This window comes from Callorhinus ursinus, unplaced genomic scaffold (genome assembly GCF_003265705.2).
Source record: "Callorhinus ursinus isolate GAN/ISIS: 27379988/994484 unplaced genomic scaffold, GSC_fseal_2.0 scaffold6, whole genome shotgun sequence".
NCBI lineage: Eukaryota > Metazoa > Chordata > Mammalia > Carnivora > Otariidae > Callorhinus > Callorhinus ursinus.
Window position 1 is genome coordinate 35,064,119 of NW_027397068.1, and position 15,404 is coordinate 35,079,522.

General features: G+C 39.8%; 1 protein-coding gene across 7 annotated transcripts in view; it reads left to right on the top strand.

Moving 5' to 3' along the window:
• Positions 1–15,063, top strand: part of DSE (dermatan sulfate epimerase) — a 150,238-nt gene extending 135,175 nt beyond the window's left edge. For all 7 annotated transcript variants that reach the window (XM_073893820.1, XM_073893817.1, XM_073893818.1 and 4 more), the window contains 4 exons: positions 2,674–2,927; positions 6,501–6,740; positions 10,121–10,328; positions 12,391–15,063. In XM_073893820.1, coding sequence (XP_073749921.1) covers positions 2,674–2,927; positions 6,501–6,740; positions 10,121–10,328; positions 12,391–14,149 — 2,461 coding nt within the window. In that variant the 3' untranslated portion in view covers positions 14,150–15,063. The remainder of the gene's footprint in view (positions 1–2,673; positions 2,928–6,500; positions 6,741–10,120; positions 10,329–12,390) is intronic.
• Positions 15,064–15,404: the final 341 nt, after the last annotated feature.

The following is a 15,404-nucleotide window of genomic DNA, read 5'->3' on the forward strand; positions in this document are numbered from 1 at the left end:
TTAAGCTGAAATAAAATTCATAAATTAATATCTGTATCTTTTTTTTAATGATTAACCCACTCAACCAGCTTTTCCAGTAGATTTATTAACCAGTAGTCAGGATCACATTGAATCAGATAGTTTCTTTGCTGCCATCCATGAGCTAGAAGCAAATTTCCTTTGGTTTCCATGACCATATCTACGGCCGGGTCCAATTGGATTGGTAAAGGATTTAGATAACCTTTTAGAAATGTAACTATTACAGGTCAGATTTCATAATGATACAGAGATGAGCCTGATGGTATAAGCTTTTTTTTTTAAAATTGGTGTACTAGCATTTTATTGGATTGGAAACTGGGGGAGCTTGGCGTTTTCACAGAAGTTGCATAGTAATACTTCCCGAAGGATGAGAATTATAATAAATGTTCTTTGATCTATAAAAATAAGTTCACTGTTGAAAAAAGCAACAAGTTCACGGGTTAATCAGATGTGTCAGAGTTGGGCAGATGGTAGCAGTTCATTGATGTCAGCTCTGCCATGGTTAGGTGGACATGCGTCATTTATAGATGCATCGTGACATGGCACAAAGACACAGGCTGGGAAGCAGATGACTCAGATTCTCTGCTTGGCTCACCAACCACCAGGAGTCACTGAAGACTGTGTTCCTAATTCCCTGCAGTGAGCTTGCAGGAGAAGTTGTTTTTTTCCCTAGAAGTGGGGAATGAATTCACACTCTTCTTAGTCTGTTTCCAGCCAGTCCACACTAGCAAGCTGACTGGCAGGGTGGCTTTGTGACCAGATAGTTTAAAAACTCATTAACCTTAGTTATTTTAGCACCAGGCCATATCACCACAGCTAACCAAACACTGGAATTATTATTAAGTATCAAGAGATGCCTCCAAATTCCTGAGTTCATGATGATCATATATTCACTGTTAATAGTGTGGCCTAGTTTTATAGGCCTGTTCCTTCATTTTTTTTCTTGCTTTCCAGAAATGTTTACTAAACATCTACTATGTGTCAGACACTGTTGTAGGATTAGGGATCCAACAGTGAATAAAATAGAGGAAAGAATAAAACTGTGCACTTGCAGAACTTAAAATCTAGTAGAGGATGCCTATACATATACATATACATATACACACATAAACACTAAGAGGACAAAAAAGAAAGGGAAGTGAGATACGGTCAGTTGGAGAGTAATATTGAAATTCTGCAGAGTGACCACAGAAGGCATCGCTAAGATCACATCTTTCGTATAAAACTCCTAAAAGAATAATATAATCTAGAGGAGGTAGTCTCTCAGAACATTTTTGAGTGTTCTTGTCCTGGGATCTATGGTGTTTTATGGGAGAAACACTGCATCTTAATTTTCATTGACTCTAAGTGAAATTTAGCCTTTCTTCCAAATCATGAACATAGGTGACCCCTATAGTGATGTTGGGAGAACTTGTAACCTTGTCATAGGTAGGTATCACAGATATTTTCATATCCCATTATAGTTAATAGATACTATTGTTTATGCTCATCACTACTTATAAATTATAGTAGTTACTATCTCTGCTATTAAATCTCGTTTTTTAGTGCCGTAATAAAGGACAGAGATCACAATTTTTTTTAAAAATCTGTATTGATAGCTACATGTCAAAGTAACAGATTTCTTTATAACCCTTCGTATTCTATCTTATGAATTTTAAAGCATTGAGAAAGAGGCTGAGGCTTCACCAGATTGCCCAGAGGTCAAGAGGTTCATGGCATAGAAATACTAAGCTTTCATTTAATCCCGAATTGTGTTTTCTTATACTCCCCATCTGTACAGCACACTTTTCACTGGAGTCCCTGTCCTAGAGATTACTCAAATATCTCTCCAGCACATGGGGAGGGTTTTCTGGATAGTTCCATAGAATTGTGATTGTGAAAGATCCTTTCTAAGCTTCCTGTATAACGCAGGCCACACACTGTTAAACCACTTGCAGAATAATGTAGCCAGCCAAGCAGAAACTTGGCTTCCTAGAAAATGGTTTCATACTTCACAGGTCAGCTTTTACACTTGTCTGAAAGATACTCAAAGGACCTTAAAGGCAGTGCAGTTCATCTTATGAGAAAGAACAAGATGTAGAAATCTGAGTTAGAATCAGCTCATTTCACTCACACCAGATTTTTAGCCACCTTCCTCATCATGCCCTTGACCAAGTGGGTCTGTCCAGATTGAGAGGTCATAAACTCTAGACGAGGATACCTGCACCTTGACCAGCCTGTGGGAAATAAGGTGAGGTGGGATATATGTGTTCCACTGGTTTGCCAAGGCAGCCATAAGAACAGAACTGAGACCCTCTTACTATGTGTAAAAAGGGGAGGGTGAGTACCAGTTAGATGGATGCTCCTGAGAATCTCGCCCTGCCATTACATGTTATATGCTTTAGATCTATTTGAACATAGTCTTCTACCTCTCATCAAGAGTAAAAAGTCAAAAGGAAAAACTCTCAATGAGAGAAAAGCATTCATTCTGTAATTTCCCCATGAGATAAATTTTATGCTTGTGTCTAATGTGGAAGGCAGCTAATTCTGAGGCATTCAGCTTCTTGGATTGTATCTTCAGTTGTGCCCTTTCCTTCTGAGAAACAGACACTCGAAAAGTGTGATGAACGCTGTGGGACTGTTGCACTCATTCACATGGTTGATTTTCCTCTGCAGGCTGGTGAAAGATGCTCCTTGGGATGAAGTCCCGCTTGCTCACTCCCTGGTTGGTTTTGCCACTGCCTACGACTTCTTGTACAACTACTTGAGCAAGACACAACAGGAGAAGTTTCTTGAAGTGATTGCCAATGTCTCGGGATATATGTATGAAACTTCCTACAGGAGAGGATGGGGATTTCAGTACCTGCACAATCATCAGCCCACCAACTGCATGGCCTTGCTCACAGGAAGCCTGGTTCTGATGAATCAAGGTGCGTTGTGGACACAGCCGAGGGAACGCCGAAGCCAGCATCAGTCATAGTTGCCTTGTGAGCAGAGCATTTTTATACCTAGCCTTAATACATGTTCATACTTAGATCCTAACTGAGCTCATGAGATGAAGTAATACCTCAGGGCATCTCTTAGACAATTGAGAGACATCGCTTCCTCATTGCTGTTACTTATATTAGCCTGCAGGTTATTTAAGTAAGGCTTTTGATTGTCCCAAGCCATATGCTTACAGCACTCCATCAGTGGCGGATATTCATTTCCCCAGAGAATTCTGACAGTGAAGACAGCCATCCTGGGTAAATGGAGTTTTTAAAAGCTAAACGGGTGGTTTATTATTTGAAATGAATGTTCTTTGCACACGGATGTCTATCATTACAATATTCTGTTTTTTTTCTCTAAGGACTTCAAACCAATCTAGATGATTTAGGTCAAATTTGGAAGTGACTTTTGTGAATCACATAGCTACTTTCCCTTAATGTATTACATAATTGCTGATACTACATTTTCTCTGTTCTTGTAATTCTGACTTAATTACAACACCTGTGAAAGTCTATACATGATTAAATTAGACTGTATTTAAGAAAAGCAGCCCTAAGATCACAGTGAATTATTACGATATTAAACATATACTTGGAGCTGGCAAAGCTAATAGAACTCTTGATTACTTCCCCACAAGAATTAGTATGCATTTTGTAGATTATCCAGCATCAGATTTCCTCAAGTCTAGCTTTCTCCCTTGTCTTATCAACCAGCTATCACTTTTAATTAGTCTTAGAGGAAAAGAAACTAATATTAACTGAGCATATGGCATGTGTTAATCCTTGTCCCTATTTTATTTGTCACATCAGCCATATAATGTAGCTGGGATTTGGATCCAGTTCTGGCCAAACTCAAAGTTCATTCTCTTTCCACTATATTTTGTTGCCTCTCTTAGAATAGAGATTCAAAGTAATTTAAGGAAGGCTTTAAGAGGCCAGGTTTCATCTTGGCTCCCTTTGCCCCCTACTCTCCGAAAAACAAACGAGATTTTAAAAGATCAAAATGCAAAAAAAAAAAATTTTTTTTAAATAAAAATCAAAATGCAAATCTTCAAACTATTGATAAATAAATCCCAAGGCCTGTGAAAAGACATCCTCGTGAAATGGTGGAAGGAACCCAAGACAAGCTAGGTCTCAGCCCGGGGCCTTGGATTTTAGCCTAGTAGAGTCTTAGTTCTTTTCATAAATGTTTAGTTCTTTAGTAGCAGGAATAGAGCTTATTTCTTCATTCTTCGTGGGAGATAAGATTGCTCCAGATACTTGCAGGCATCGAAAATACCAGTTCAGTTTGGACCAAAACGTGTAGTTCTCCTCTTGCAGGCATTTGTGTGTGCATTTATTTTCTGATTACAGTAATGGGTTGCTCAGGGAGATATTGTTCCAGAACCCCCACGTCGGCAGTGGACAGAAGAAGAGGTGAAATCTCTGGCCCTGCGCATCTCAGTTAATAATCAGGCTTACCATCCTGGCTTTCTTGGCACACTCACCACCTTTAGGAGCCACCTCACAGGCTGTTTCGACAATCCCATGTTCTCCAGACCAGCCTCACAGATACTAGGCTCGCTTAGTGTACCGGTAGTTCCCATCGGAAGTGGGAGAATTAGAATGTTCTCTCTGTTCTGCTAACTCTGTCTAAGGCTCGGTACACAGGGACCACAGGATCACACATTAGCCGTTTACAAATCAGTTGGAAGGAAGACATGTGAAATGTTTAAATGAATATGCAGTAGTTACCATAGCACCAGAGAATGGAGTAAGAGGTGTCATGAAGCTATGGCTAAACCTCGATCGAGTGTATTAAGTTTGAATTCAGGAGAACAGTGTGAAAAGGTTCATAGAACTTTGAAACATAGATAGGATCTGGATAAGTGAAAATAATGAAGAACATTCCAGACAGGGTGTATGGGCATAGCATCAATAACAGTATCAACTTCTGAAACGAAGATTGCACTGTATGTTAACTAAAACTTAAATAAAATACCAGTATTAGTGCCTCGTATTGACAGATTTGAAGTTTAGGAAGGCAGACATTGCCTCATAGCTCCCGAACAGGATTGTTGTAGGGAAAAAAAGAAGGGTAAACCAGGTCATGTGATATCAGGGAGCAGTAAGTAGCAGGCCTGATTTTAAGTATCACGTTGGAGTCTGATTAGAGATGGAGGATACAGAGAAGAAAAAGAGGAAGATGACTAGAACTTGAAACCCTAATGATTACAGAATGGAAGCTAAAAACTCTCCAAAAGACTGGCCTGGCCGGTGGACAGCTGGACAGGAGGAGACGGGGTACAATCCAGTCACCTCTGTGTCCTCAGGAGATGGGAGTGAGGTCTTACAGAGCCTGGCACCTTGGATTTAGGCTGGGATCTTGTCCCAGGGCCCCTGGAAGCCCTCACACCCAGCACACGTGGTAGGCCATGGTAGTGTTCAGCACTGGTGATCACACACGTCTGCAGGAGCGAAGTAACAAGACTCCATCCACATCAGGAGGCAACGAGCTTACTTTCATCCTCACTGGTTGTATGTTTTAAATATATAAGCAAACAAAACAAAACTGAAATCTAAAGACCTAGGTTCAGATCAAAGTTCTGTTCATTTTTAGTCATGTGTCAGAAGTCTTGAACAATCAAGCTTTTCTGTAATTTTGGAGTAATAATGCCTAATTGAATTGGTAAAAGGATTAAGGAAGATTGTGTTCAGTGCTGTGTAAATTACAAATGTTTTAGAAATGCGAGTTGTGATTGTTACCTAAATGCTAGTCTTGCAAGAATTATAGGAAGCTAGGATTTTTGAGTCAAAAGTATTTCATAAAAATTTTAAGGCCTTTAATTTTCAGTCGCAGAAGTAGAAAAATGTGACAGGTTGAAGTGCCTGAACAAAATTTTAGCTCATTTTTGGTAGATTCAGGACTCCCAGTTGATATTTTTCACCATTAGATTGTCACTCCAGTGGTGTTTCTGACCCGCTGTGTTGCCTTTTGAAATCCTATGGCATCTAAAAGCACATAAAGGATGAGAGATTGTCTTTTAATGACAGAACAAATTGAAGACTATCTGCTTAGCCTTTATAGTATTAGCAGCTTATTAAAAATCATATGAAATAATGGTGCAAGTTTTATGAAGATAAGAGCTTTAAAAATATTTTCAAGTAGTAGTTTTTAGAAATTGAATGAAAGTCTTAATACACAGATCTTTTCTTGTAGCCTAAAGTTATGTGCAGTTTGTAATTTTGGTGTGATGCGGTTTCACATGTATTAAAGATTGGAAACTGATGCTCATTTCACGGTTTATCTTCACTTAATTAATAAATGACTTGTATTCGAGAACTTTGTAACTTACATCATGGACCCGACACAAACCTGAATTAGCAGAATGTTATTTATAGTGTTGGTAAAGTGAGAGTTTTACAGAATGCTATTTGACCTGTAGTCAGATAACTCAGGGGATTTTATTTGGTCATAATTTTGTTTATGCTTCATTATAGCCCTAGTCAGTGTTTCTATGTGTTTTCATTCTTCAGGGTATCTTCAAGAAGCCTACCTATGGACCAAACAAGTTCTGACCATCATGGAGAAGTCTCTGGTCTTGCTCCGAGAGGTGACAGACGGTTCCCTCTACGAAGGAGTTGCCTACGGAAGCTATACCACTAGGTCCCTCTTCCAGTATATGTTTCTTGTTCAGAGGCACTTTGACATCAACCACTTTGGTCACCCATGGCTTAAACAACACTTTGCATTTATGTATAGAACCATCCTACCAGGTATAATGAGGAATCAGAAATGGGAAAACATTAACTATGATCGTTTTTTCTGATTATGAAAATGGGCTAGACTAGGAAAAGAAATGTGGGGTTCAAGTCATATTGAAATTAAGGGGATTTTTTTTTTAATAAAAAATCAAAGAAGAATTCAAGAGTTGCATATAACCAGAACGTTTGGGAAGTTATTGTGAGGATTTGTGATTTATGTACTGTAAAGCTTGGAGCATAATGGATCAAATATAATTCGTAGCCCCCAAAGTACTTTTATTTTAGTAGATGTAAAACTTGGGTATGTATGCAAATTCCTTTTCATGAATCTTTTTTTAAATTTTCAAAATATTATTCTGTTTATTTTTTGTATATTTGAAATAGCTCACAAAACAAAAAACTTTATATGTTTCTAATTCATCTGCAAAAATAACATTTCCTTTTCACAAATCTTAACAGAATATAAACATTTTTGGTTACATGTTAATTTTCCTTTACATGCAATCTCAAATTGGTCCTCTTTTGTTTTTTAGTTTTTATTTCCAAACTATATAGATATTCAAAATGAAAGACATACGTACATATATGCTGGAGCTTTAGTATTTTCTTTGAATAGTTTACTGAAATAAAGAGTGTAAAATATGAAAGATAAAAAAATGAATTGCTACAAAACTTCTAATTCCTTGTTGCCATGTAGTTCGGTCTTCTAAGAGAACTAGCTCTAAAAAAAGATGTATATGATTTAAGAACACTTTCATTTCTAGGACAGCCTTATTACTCTCCTTGTTTCCAAACAGGACTAAGATGTTAGAAAAAGTTTAGGAGGTAGATTTTCATCAGGATGGGGATTTTTTTAACACCCAAAAAACAAATAATCCACTTAAGAAATGGGGGAGAAGAAATGAATAGGCATTTTTCCAAAGAAGACATTCAGATGGCTAATAGACACATGAAAACATAACTCAATACAAAATACAATACAAAACACAAAAGTATGAGATATCACCTCATACCTGTCAGGATGGCTAAAATTAACAACACAAGAAACAACAGGTGTTGGCAAGAATGTAGAGAAAGGGGAACCCTCTTGTACTGTTGGTAGGAATGCAAACTGGTGCAGCCACTCTGGAGGTCAGTATGAAGGTTCCTCAAAAAGTTAAAAAGAGAGCTACCCTACGACCCAGCAACTGCACTACTAGGTAGTTACCCAAAGGATACAAAAATACAGATTCTAAGGGGCGCGCGCATACTGATGTTTATAGCAGCATTATCAACAATAGCCGAACTATGGAAAGAGCCCAAAGTCCATTGACTGATGAACAGATAAAGAAGATGTGGTTTATATATACAATGGAATACTATTCAGCCATCCAAAAGAATGAAATCTTGCCACTTGCAACGACATGGATGGAGCTAGAGCGTATTATGCTAAGCGAAATAAGTCAGAGAAAGACAAATATCATATATTTCACTCATATGTGGAATTTAAAGAACAAAAACAAATGAACATATGGGTGGTGGGGGGAGGAGAAGAAAAAAGAGAGGGAAACAAGCCATAAAAGACTCTTAAAGATAGAGAACAAACTGAGGGTTGAGGGAGGGAGGGAGGTGGGGGATGGGCGGGATAGGTGATGGGTATGAAGGAGGGCACTTGCTGTGATGAGCACTGAGTGTTGTATGTAAGTGATGAATCACTGAATTCTCCTGAAATCAGTATTGCACTGTAGGTTAACTAGAATTTAAATAAAAATTGGGGGGAAAAAAAGGATGGGTATTTTTTTCCCCCAGTGAAATGTCATTTTTAGATGGTGATTCTGGACCTACAGTAAAGAATCCGGTCTTTAAATCTTTTTGCTCTGGTTGTGTACACATGGACTGAATAGAATCTCCATTATTTGATTAGCTATCCAAAAAATACAGCAGAGCAAAAGAATGATAAGATTCTTAAAGTTTAGTTGAGAATTAACTTTCAGAACCCTATTGTTTTATTGCTTATTCTTAGATATGCAGGAGAGGCCTGTTTTTAGTTACCTTGATAAACAAAGGCCATCTGAGGCCAGGGACCTTGACGAGGACTCAGTGCTTTGTAATTTGATCTGAGATCTAGCAGACAGCCACATCACTGCTGTGAGCTGTGTCTGTGACTGCATCCTAAACTGGGAAAGACAGGATGAACATCTCTAAGAGGAGGAGTCATGCATTTATGTCAATTAATCCAACAAACCATTATTGAACATCTATGTGCCAGGCACTCTACCAGGCAGGGTATTCAAAGAGAAATAAAACACATCAGCTTTCAGGGAATTCGCAGGTTAATAGAAGATTCAGGAAATCACATTTTATCATAAGATTTACTTGGAATAGCATTTACTAAACTGGTAGAAGCAAAAACATTAGCTGTAAATTATGTAAATATGGTCATGATATCATTTTAGAAGGGATTATGTGTTAAAAGTCAATCTGTTCTTGACAACCTTTCCCCCCCCCCCCTCCACAATGGCTGTTCTAGTAATGATTATTCCTGTCTGGCTCAGAGTTGTCTCCCATTCTTTTTCAAGAACACCGGGAGCATATCCAGTCTTACCTGCTTTTGTTCTGCTGACCTATTCCAGTATGCTCTTTGCATTTTCTCTCTTTAACTTCCAGCAGTACGTATTAGCAGGATCTTCTGTGGGAATTACGTTTTCTTCCTGTATGTGGGCGCCTGGGTGGCTCAGTCGGTTAAACGGCTGCCTTCAGCTCAGGTCATGATCCCAGGGTCCTGGGATCTAGCCCTGGCATCGGCATCGGGCTCTCTGCTCAGCGGGAAGCCTGCTTCTCCCTCCCCCTCTGCCTGCCGCTCCCCCTGCTTGTGCTTGCTCTGTGTCAAACAAATAAAACCTTAAAAAAAAATTTTCTTCCTATAGAAATGCAGTGTCTCCCTTAAGCCTTATAAGTTCCACTTTATTATGCCAAATCGCAGCGCCTTATGTCTTCCTGTTGGTGTAGAATATGGGACGAGTTGGTAAGAGATCTAGTGCTCAGTCCAGGTTTGGGAGCTCCCCGTGTTCCGGAGGAGAGCCTGTGTGTCTCTGTAGATAGGATGACACCTAACATGGGCGCTGGGAAATGCGGCAGGTGGGCAGTGTTCAAGAGCATTAAGAAGTGTGGCACTTCCATTACCAGTGATAGGTTGCCACATAACAAATACAAACTTGCACACTTGTGGAAGACCTTCAGAGGTCTCATTAACTGGTCTGGGGTGAAGCGTGGACATCGTGCTTTTGGTTTTTTTTAATCCAAGGCACACAATCGATTCTAATTTGCAACCAGGATTGGAAATCGTTGTTTAGGTCTTTATAGGAGCATGCCGTTTTAAATGTATCTTCATTCTGTCAAACTTCTTTCCCCAGGGTTTCAAAGAACCGTGGCTATTGCAGACTCAAATTACAACTGGTTTTATGGTCCAGAAAGCCAATTAGTGTTCCTGGATAAATTTGTCATGCGTAACGGCAGTGGTAACTGGCTCGCTGACCAGATCAGGAGGAACCGGGTGACTGAAGGTCCGGGGACACCGTCCAAAGGGCAGCGCTGGTGTACTCTTCACACGGAATTTCTCTGGTAGGACATGTTGGGCTGCCTTTAAAAGGAATTGTACCCAGGGCTAAGTGTGCTAGATTTCTGCATTTAAACAGAAAAACTACAGAAAGCACTTTGTAACCCCTTCTCCATATGCCGGCTCAGCTTCGGTTCCTGTTGCAGCGTTGGAGGCTCTGCTAGAAACATTTCCTTCCATGGAAGATCTCATTACTGCTGGCAGTTTATGGTTTTCTTGTGTTAGAGATGTCCTGGGCTCACACTGTTAAGTAGATGGGCATGTTTTGATTTATATCATTTTTGAAATCATATAAAGAGAAAACCACAAAATTTAGACTGGGGTACTCTGACAATCACAGCAAAGAAAGAAATAAAGGTAGGAAAATGTTTTGTTTTAGTAAATGGAGCATTATAATCTTCTAATAGCAAAGCTGTTACTGAATTTCCAAAACTGTTTAGAAGTGTTTGACAGTATTTGACAGTTTCACTTTGATAATAAAAGAACCATGTAATTTTTTCTGCCTTAATCTTTTAAGCCCAGAAAGAGAAGCCAGGTCTCCTTTTTAAAGTACTGCCAAGAATATTGTTGGCATCCAATAAATTAAAATAAAAATTACAGGGAACTGGTTGATCATTAATCCTTGATGTCTTTTCAAGCTATTGAAATGGGTATTCAATTCCAAAATAAGCTTCTGTGGTTTGATTTTCTTCTCTTCATTATTATTTTTTTTTTTTTAGTTTAAACAAGTAAGAGGGGAAAAATATATTAATAAAGTTATAACTGGTGGTAATTTAACCAGCATTTTAAAAAACTGTTGTCACAGATGAAGTAGATATATTAATATGTAACCATTCCTGTTTTAGGGGTGTGAAGTAATTATTTAGTAGTGATTTCACTTATCCTAAATAAACAACCAGGATGGTTCTATAAAGCTGACTGTAGGAGTCAGATTGATGCTAAGTCTAACTCGGTTCAAAATCTGCCATTCATAGGAATATGCAGACCAAAATCAGAGAAGTATGGCCAATTCATCTTGTGTCTGGATTTGTTAAGTCACAGTAATTAAGCCAACATTATTAACTAGACCTAAGTAGAGACACAGTTTCTGATGGCCTGAAACTCTAGAACAACAGACGAAACAGCCAACATCAAACACCAGTAAGATTAACCATAGGTGATCGATTCGTTTTAGAGAGCTAATAGTATAGGCCTGCTTTACTTCCCTTGAGCAGGAAATCATCTAAACCTGTCAGAAATGTTATCTCAGATCATCAAAAGCAAATAATCATGTTTATGATTACTTCGGGGGCCCTCTCTGATTCAGAAACCTGTGTTCCTAATCACTGTGGAAGTTTAATGTTAATTATTGTACCGATTTGATAATAAACATTTGTCATAAATGAAAATGAGAGGCCATTTTTTGTCCAAAATCCATGATACCATCTGCAGAGCAAAACAAAACCCATGGCTCTTGGTAGGCAGTGGTAGCCACCGTTATAAATATTCCAGTATTAATAGTTTCTTGAATTTCATCCACTTATATTCTTAGATATGATATTGGCAGTAAATTTTATCTAATACGTGAAGTTTGACTCTTACTAAAATTTATTTTTTTAGAGGGTGAAAAGTACTCTAACAAACTTTCAATAATATTGGTTGTCGCAGAACAATACTTGTTTACAACTGGAGGCTTGTTAAGAAGTCTAGATCCTAACATGGGGTTCTCTAGAATAGGAGCCCCTGAACGAGAAGTTTGCAAGTGCAATTCTGTGAGCCCCGGTGGTTCGGAGGGCAGCTCTGAAATCATTCAATGAAGAAGGTCCATGTAGCGATAAGCAGGCTCAAACCCAAGGATCACAGGTTATGAAGATAGACTCGTCTCCCCTTCACTAAGGGTGTTCCCCTGTGCAAGCTCATCCATGGGTGTTTCCAGAAGTGCCTCTCCTCCGGAACACACTGCCGGCACTCTGGGTAGTATGTGTGCTGGTTCCTGCAGCCACATTACAAAGAACCCATCACAGTTCTGATGGGTTATTTTAACTTCCACCAGAAAACCATTTAATTTTGAACAATTCATCCTTTCAGGTATGACGCCAGCTTGAAATCTGTTCCTCCCCCAGATTTTGGCACCCCCACGTTGCATTATTTTGAAGACTGGGGTGTTGTGACTTACGGAAGTGCACTGCCCGCAGAAATCAATAGATCTTTTCTTTCCTTCAAGTCGGGAAAACTCGGGGGCCGTGCAATATATGACATTGTGCACAGAAACAAATACAAAGAGTGGATCAAAGGATGGAGGAATTTTAATGCAGGGCATGAACATCCTGATCAAAACTCATTTACTTTTGCTCCCAATGGTGTGCCTTTCATTACGGAGGCTCTCTATGGGCCAAAGTACACCTTCTTCAACAACGTTTTGATGTTCTCGCCAGCTGTGTCCAAGAGCTGCTTTTCTCCCTGGGAGGGTCAGGTCACGGAAGACTGCTCTTCAAAATGGTCTAAGTACAAGCAGGACCTGGCAGCCAGCTGTCAGGGGAGAGTGGTTGCAGCAGAGGAGAAAAACGGAGTGGTTTTCATCCGAGGAGAAGGGGTGGGAGCTTATAACCCCCGGCTGGATCTCAAGAACGTTCAGAGGAATCTGATCCTCCTGCACCCCCAGCTGCTGCTCCTCGTGGACCAGATCCACCTGGGAGAGGAGAGCCCGCTGGAGAGGGCAGCAAGCTTCTTCCACAACGTGGACGTTCCCTTCGAGGAAACAGTGGTAGATGGGGTCCACGGGGCTTTCATCCGGCAGCGGGACGGTCTCTACAAAATGTACTGGATGGACGATACCGGCTACAGTGAGAAAGCAACCTTTGCTTCCGCGACGTACCCTCGGGGCTACCCCTACAACGGGACGAACTACGTGAACGTCACTGTGCACCTGCGGAGCCCCATCACCAGGACAGCTTACCTCTTCATAGGGCCGTCTGTCGACGTCCAGAGCTTCAGCATCCACGGAGACTCGCAGCAGCTGGGCGTGTTCATCGCCACCAGCCAGCATGCCTACGCCGCTTACCTTTGGAGCGGAGAGAACACGGCGCAGCCAGCCTTCGCACAGGTCATTGCCGATCGGCGGAGGATCCTGTTCGACCGGAGCTCGGCCATCAAGAGCACCTCGGTGCCGGAGGTGAAGGACTACGCCGCTGTGGTGGACCAGAACCTGCAGCGTTTCAAGCCAGTGTTCCAGCAGCTGGAGAAGCAGATCCTGTCCCGGGTCCGGAACACAGCTAGCTTTAGGAAGACCGCCGAGCGCCTGCTGAGGTTTTCAGACAAGAGGCAGACGGAGGAGGCCATCGATAGGATTTTTGCCATATCACAGCAGCAGCAACAGCAAAGCAAGTCAAAGAGAAACCGGAGGGTAGGCAAACGCTATAAATTTGTGGACGCCGTCCCCGATATTTTTGCACAGATCGAAGTCAATGAAAAAAAGATTCGACAGAAGGCTCAGATTTTGGCACAGAAAGAACTGCCCATCGATGAAGATGAAGAAATGAAAGACCTTTTAGATTTTGCAGATGTGACGTATGAGAAACACAAAAACGGTGGCTCCCTGAAGGGCCGGTTTGGACAGGCCCGGATGATGACAACAACTCGCAGCCGGGCCCCGTCACTGTCGTCCTCCTATACCAGACTGTTCCTGATCCTGAACATTGCTATTTTCTTTGTCATGTTGGCAATGCAACTGACTTATTTCCAGAGGGCCCAGAGCCTGCATGGCCAAAGATGTCTTTATGCAGTCCTTCTAATAGATAGCTGTATTTTATTGTGGTTGTACTCTTCTTGTTCCCAATCACAGTGTTAGCATTAAAGCTATCCATTGTTTGATCGTTTTGTGGTCACAAGAGTCTATGCAAAAAAACCCCACAAAAACCAAAAACAAAACTTGCCCCAGTTTGTTATTGGTCTTTTTATCTGAGATTCCTTTTAACAAATTAAGGGGAACATATTTTCACACAAGAAGGCAGGGATATGGAGAAATCAGAATCGGAAAGGCAAAGATTTATCAGAGGAATAAGAGTGGCTTGGTTGTCCCGTGGTGTTTCTGGAAGTATTTGGCTTGGCTAATTTAGCAGTCCATATAATATTACCCTTAGAAGAAACAGCAAGTCTGGTTTTAAGAAAAAGATTTAGATAGATTTGGGTTTATTAATATTAATTTAATGCTATTAGCAATTCCCAGATACTATTTTATGGAAAAGACTGAAGTACGCGATTCTGAGAAAAATCAGAAAATTTTTTTTCATGTAGTCATGTTGAAAAATAAGTATTATTAAGTCCTGGTATGGTGGTGTTAACTTCCTTGGAGAGTAGTTCATTAGTTAAATGAAAGCAGGATCTCCATATTGGATTCCTGTTCAGACAGCACAAGAAAATGATGGCAGACGATCATTAAAAATTTAAAATATGTTTTCAGTAGAAAAACACGTATCAGTGAATGAGTATTTCCTTGACGATGTTGGTCTCTGCACACACATAATGCCTCCATTGGTTGTTCAATCAATAAGACAATTACAAGTAACTTAATTTTCTCTTTTCCTTATATGGAAAACTGTTGTAGACCCAGTGGCTCAACTTCAAAATAAAATACTTTATATCCCAAATGTTGATTTCAATACCAAAGAAGATGGGGAAACTAAAATTTGGGTGTGATTCTTATGTTTTTTAATAGAAAACTTCAAGTTTATTTTGCTAAATAAACATTATAATTATGATTTATCTATAGTGTCTTCCTTCTTTGTTCCATTACATTAAACACGTATGCAACAACTTTGAAATCTTTGAAGAGAAGTCTTTATTTGGACATGCATTAATTAAATTTATAAAGTAGTATTTGAATCGAAAGAAGTAATTGTCTCTCCTTATTTATCTTTTTGTGACCTAGACATATTTTAAAACATTAAAAACAAAACCCAACTTCTAATATTTAAGTAATTAAAAACATAAAATCGCCATAGTTACTGTCAAGTTCTCTAGTGACAACAGGAGCAGAGAGTGCTGGGAACATGTCGCACAGGTTAGATTTCAGCCTAAGAAAGTGCTCTACTTACAGGGAACTT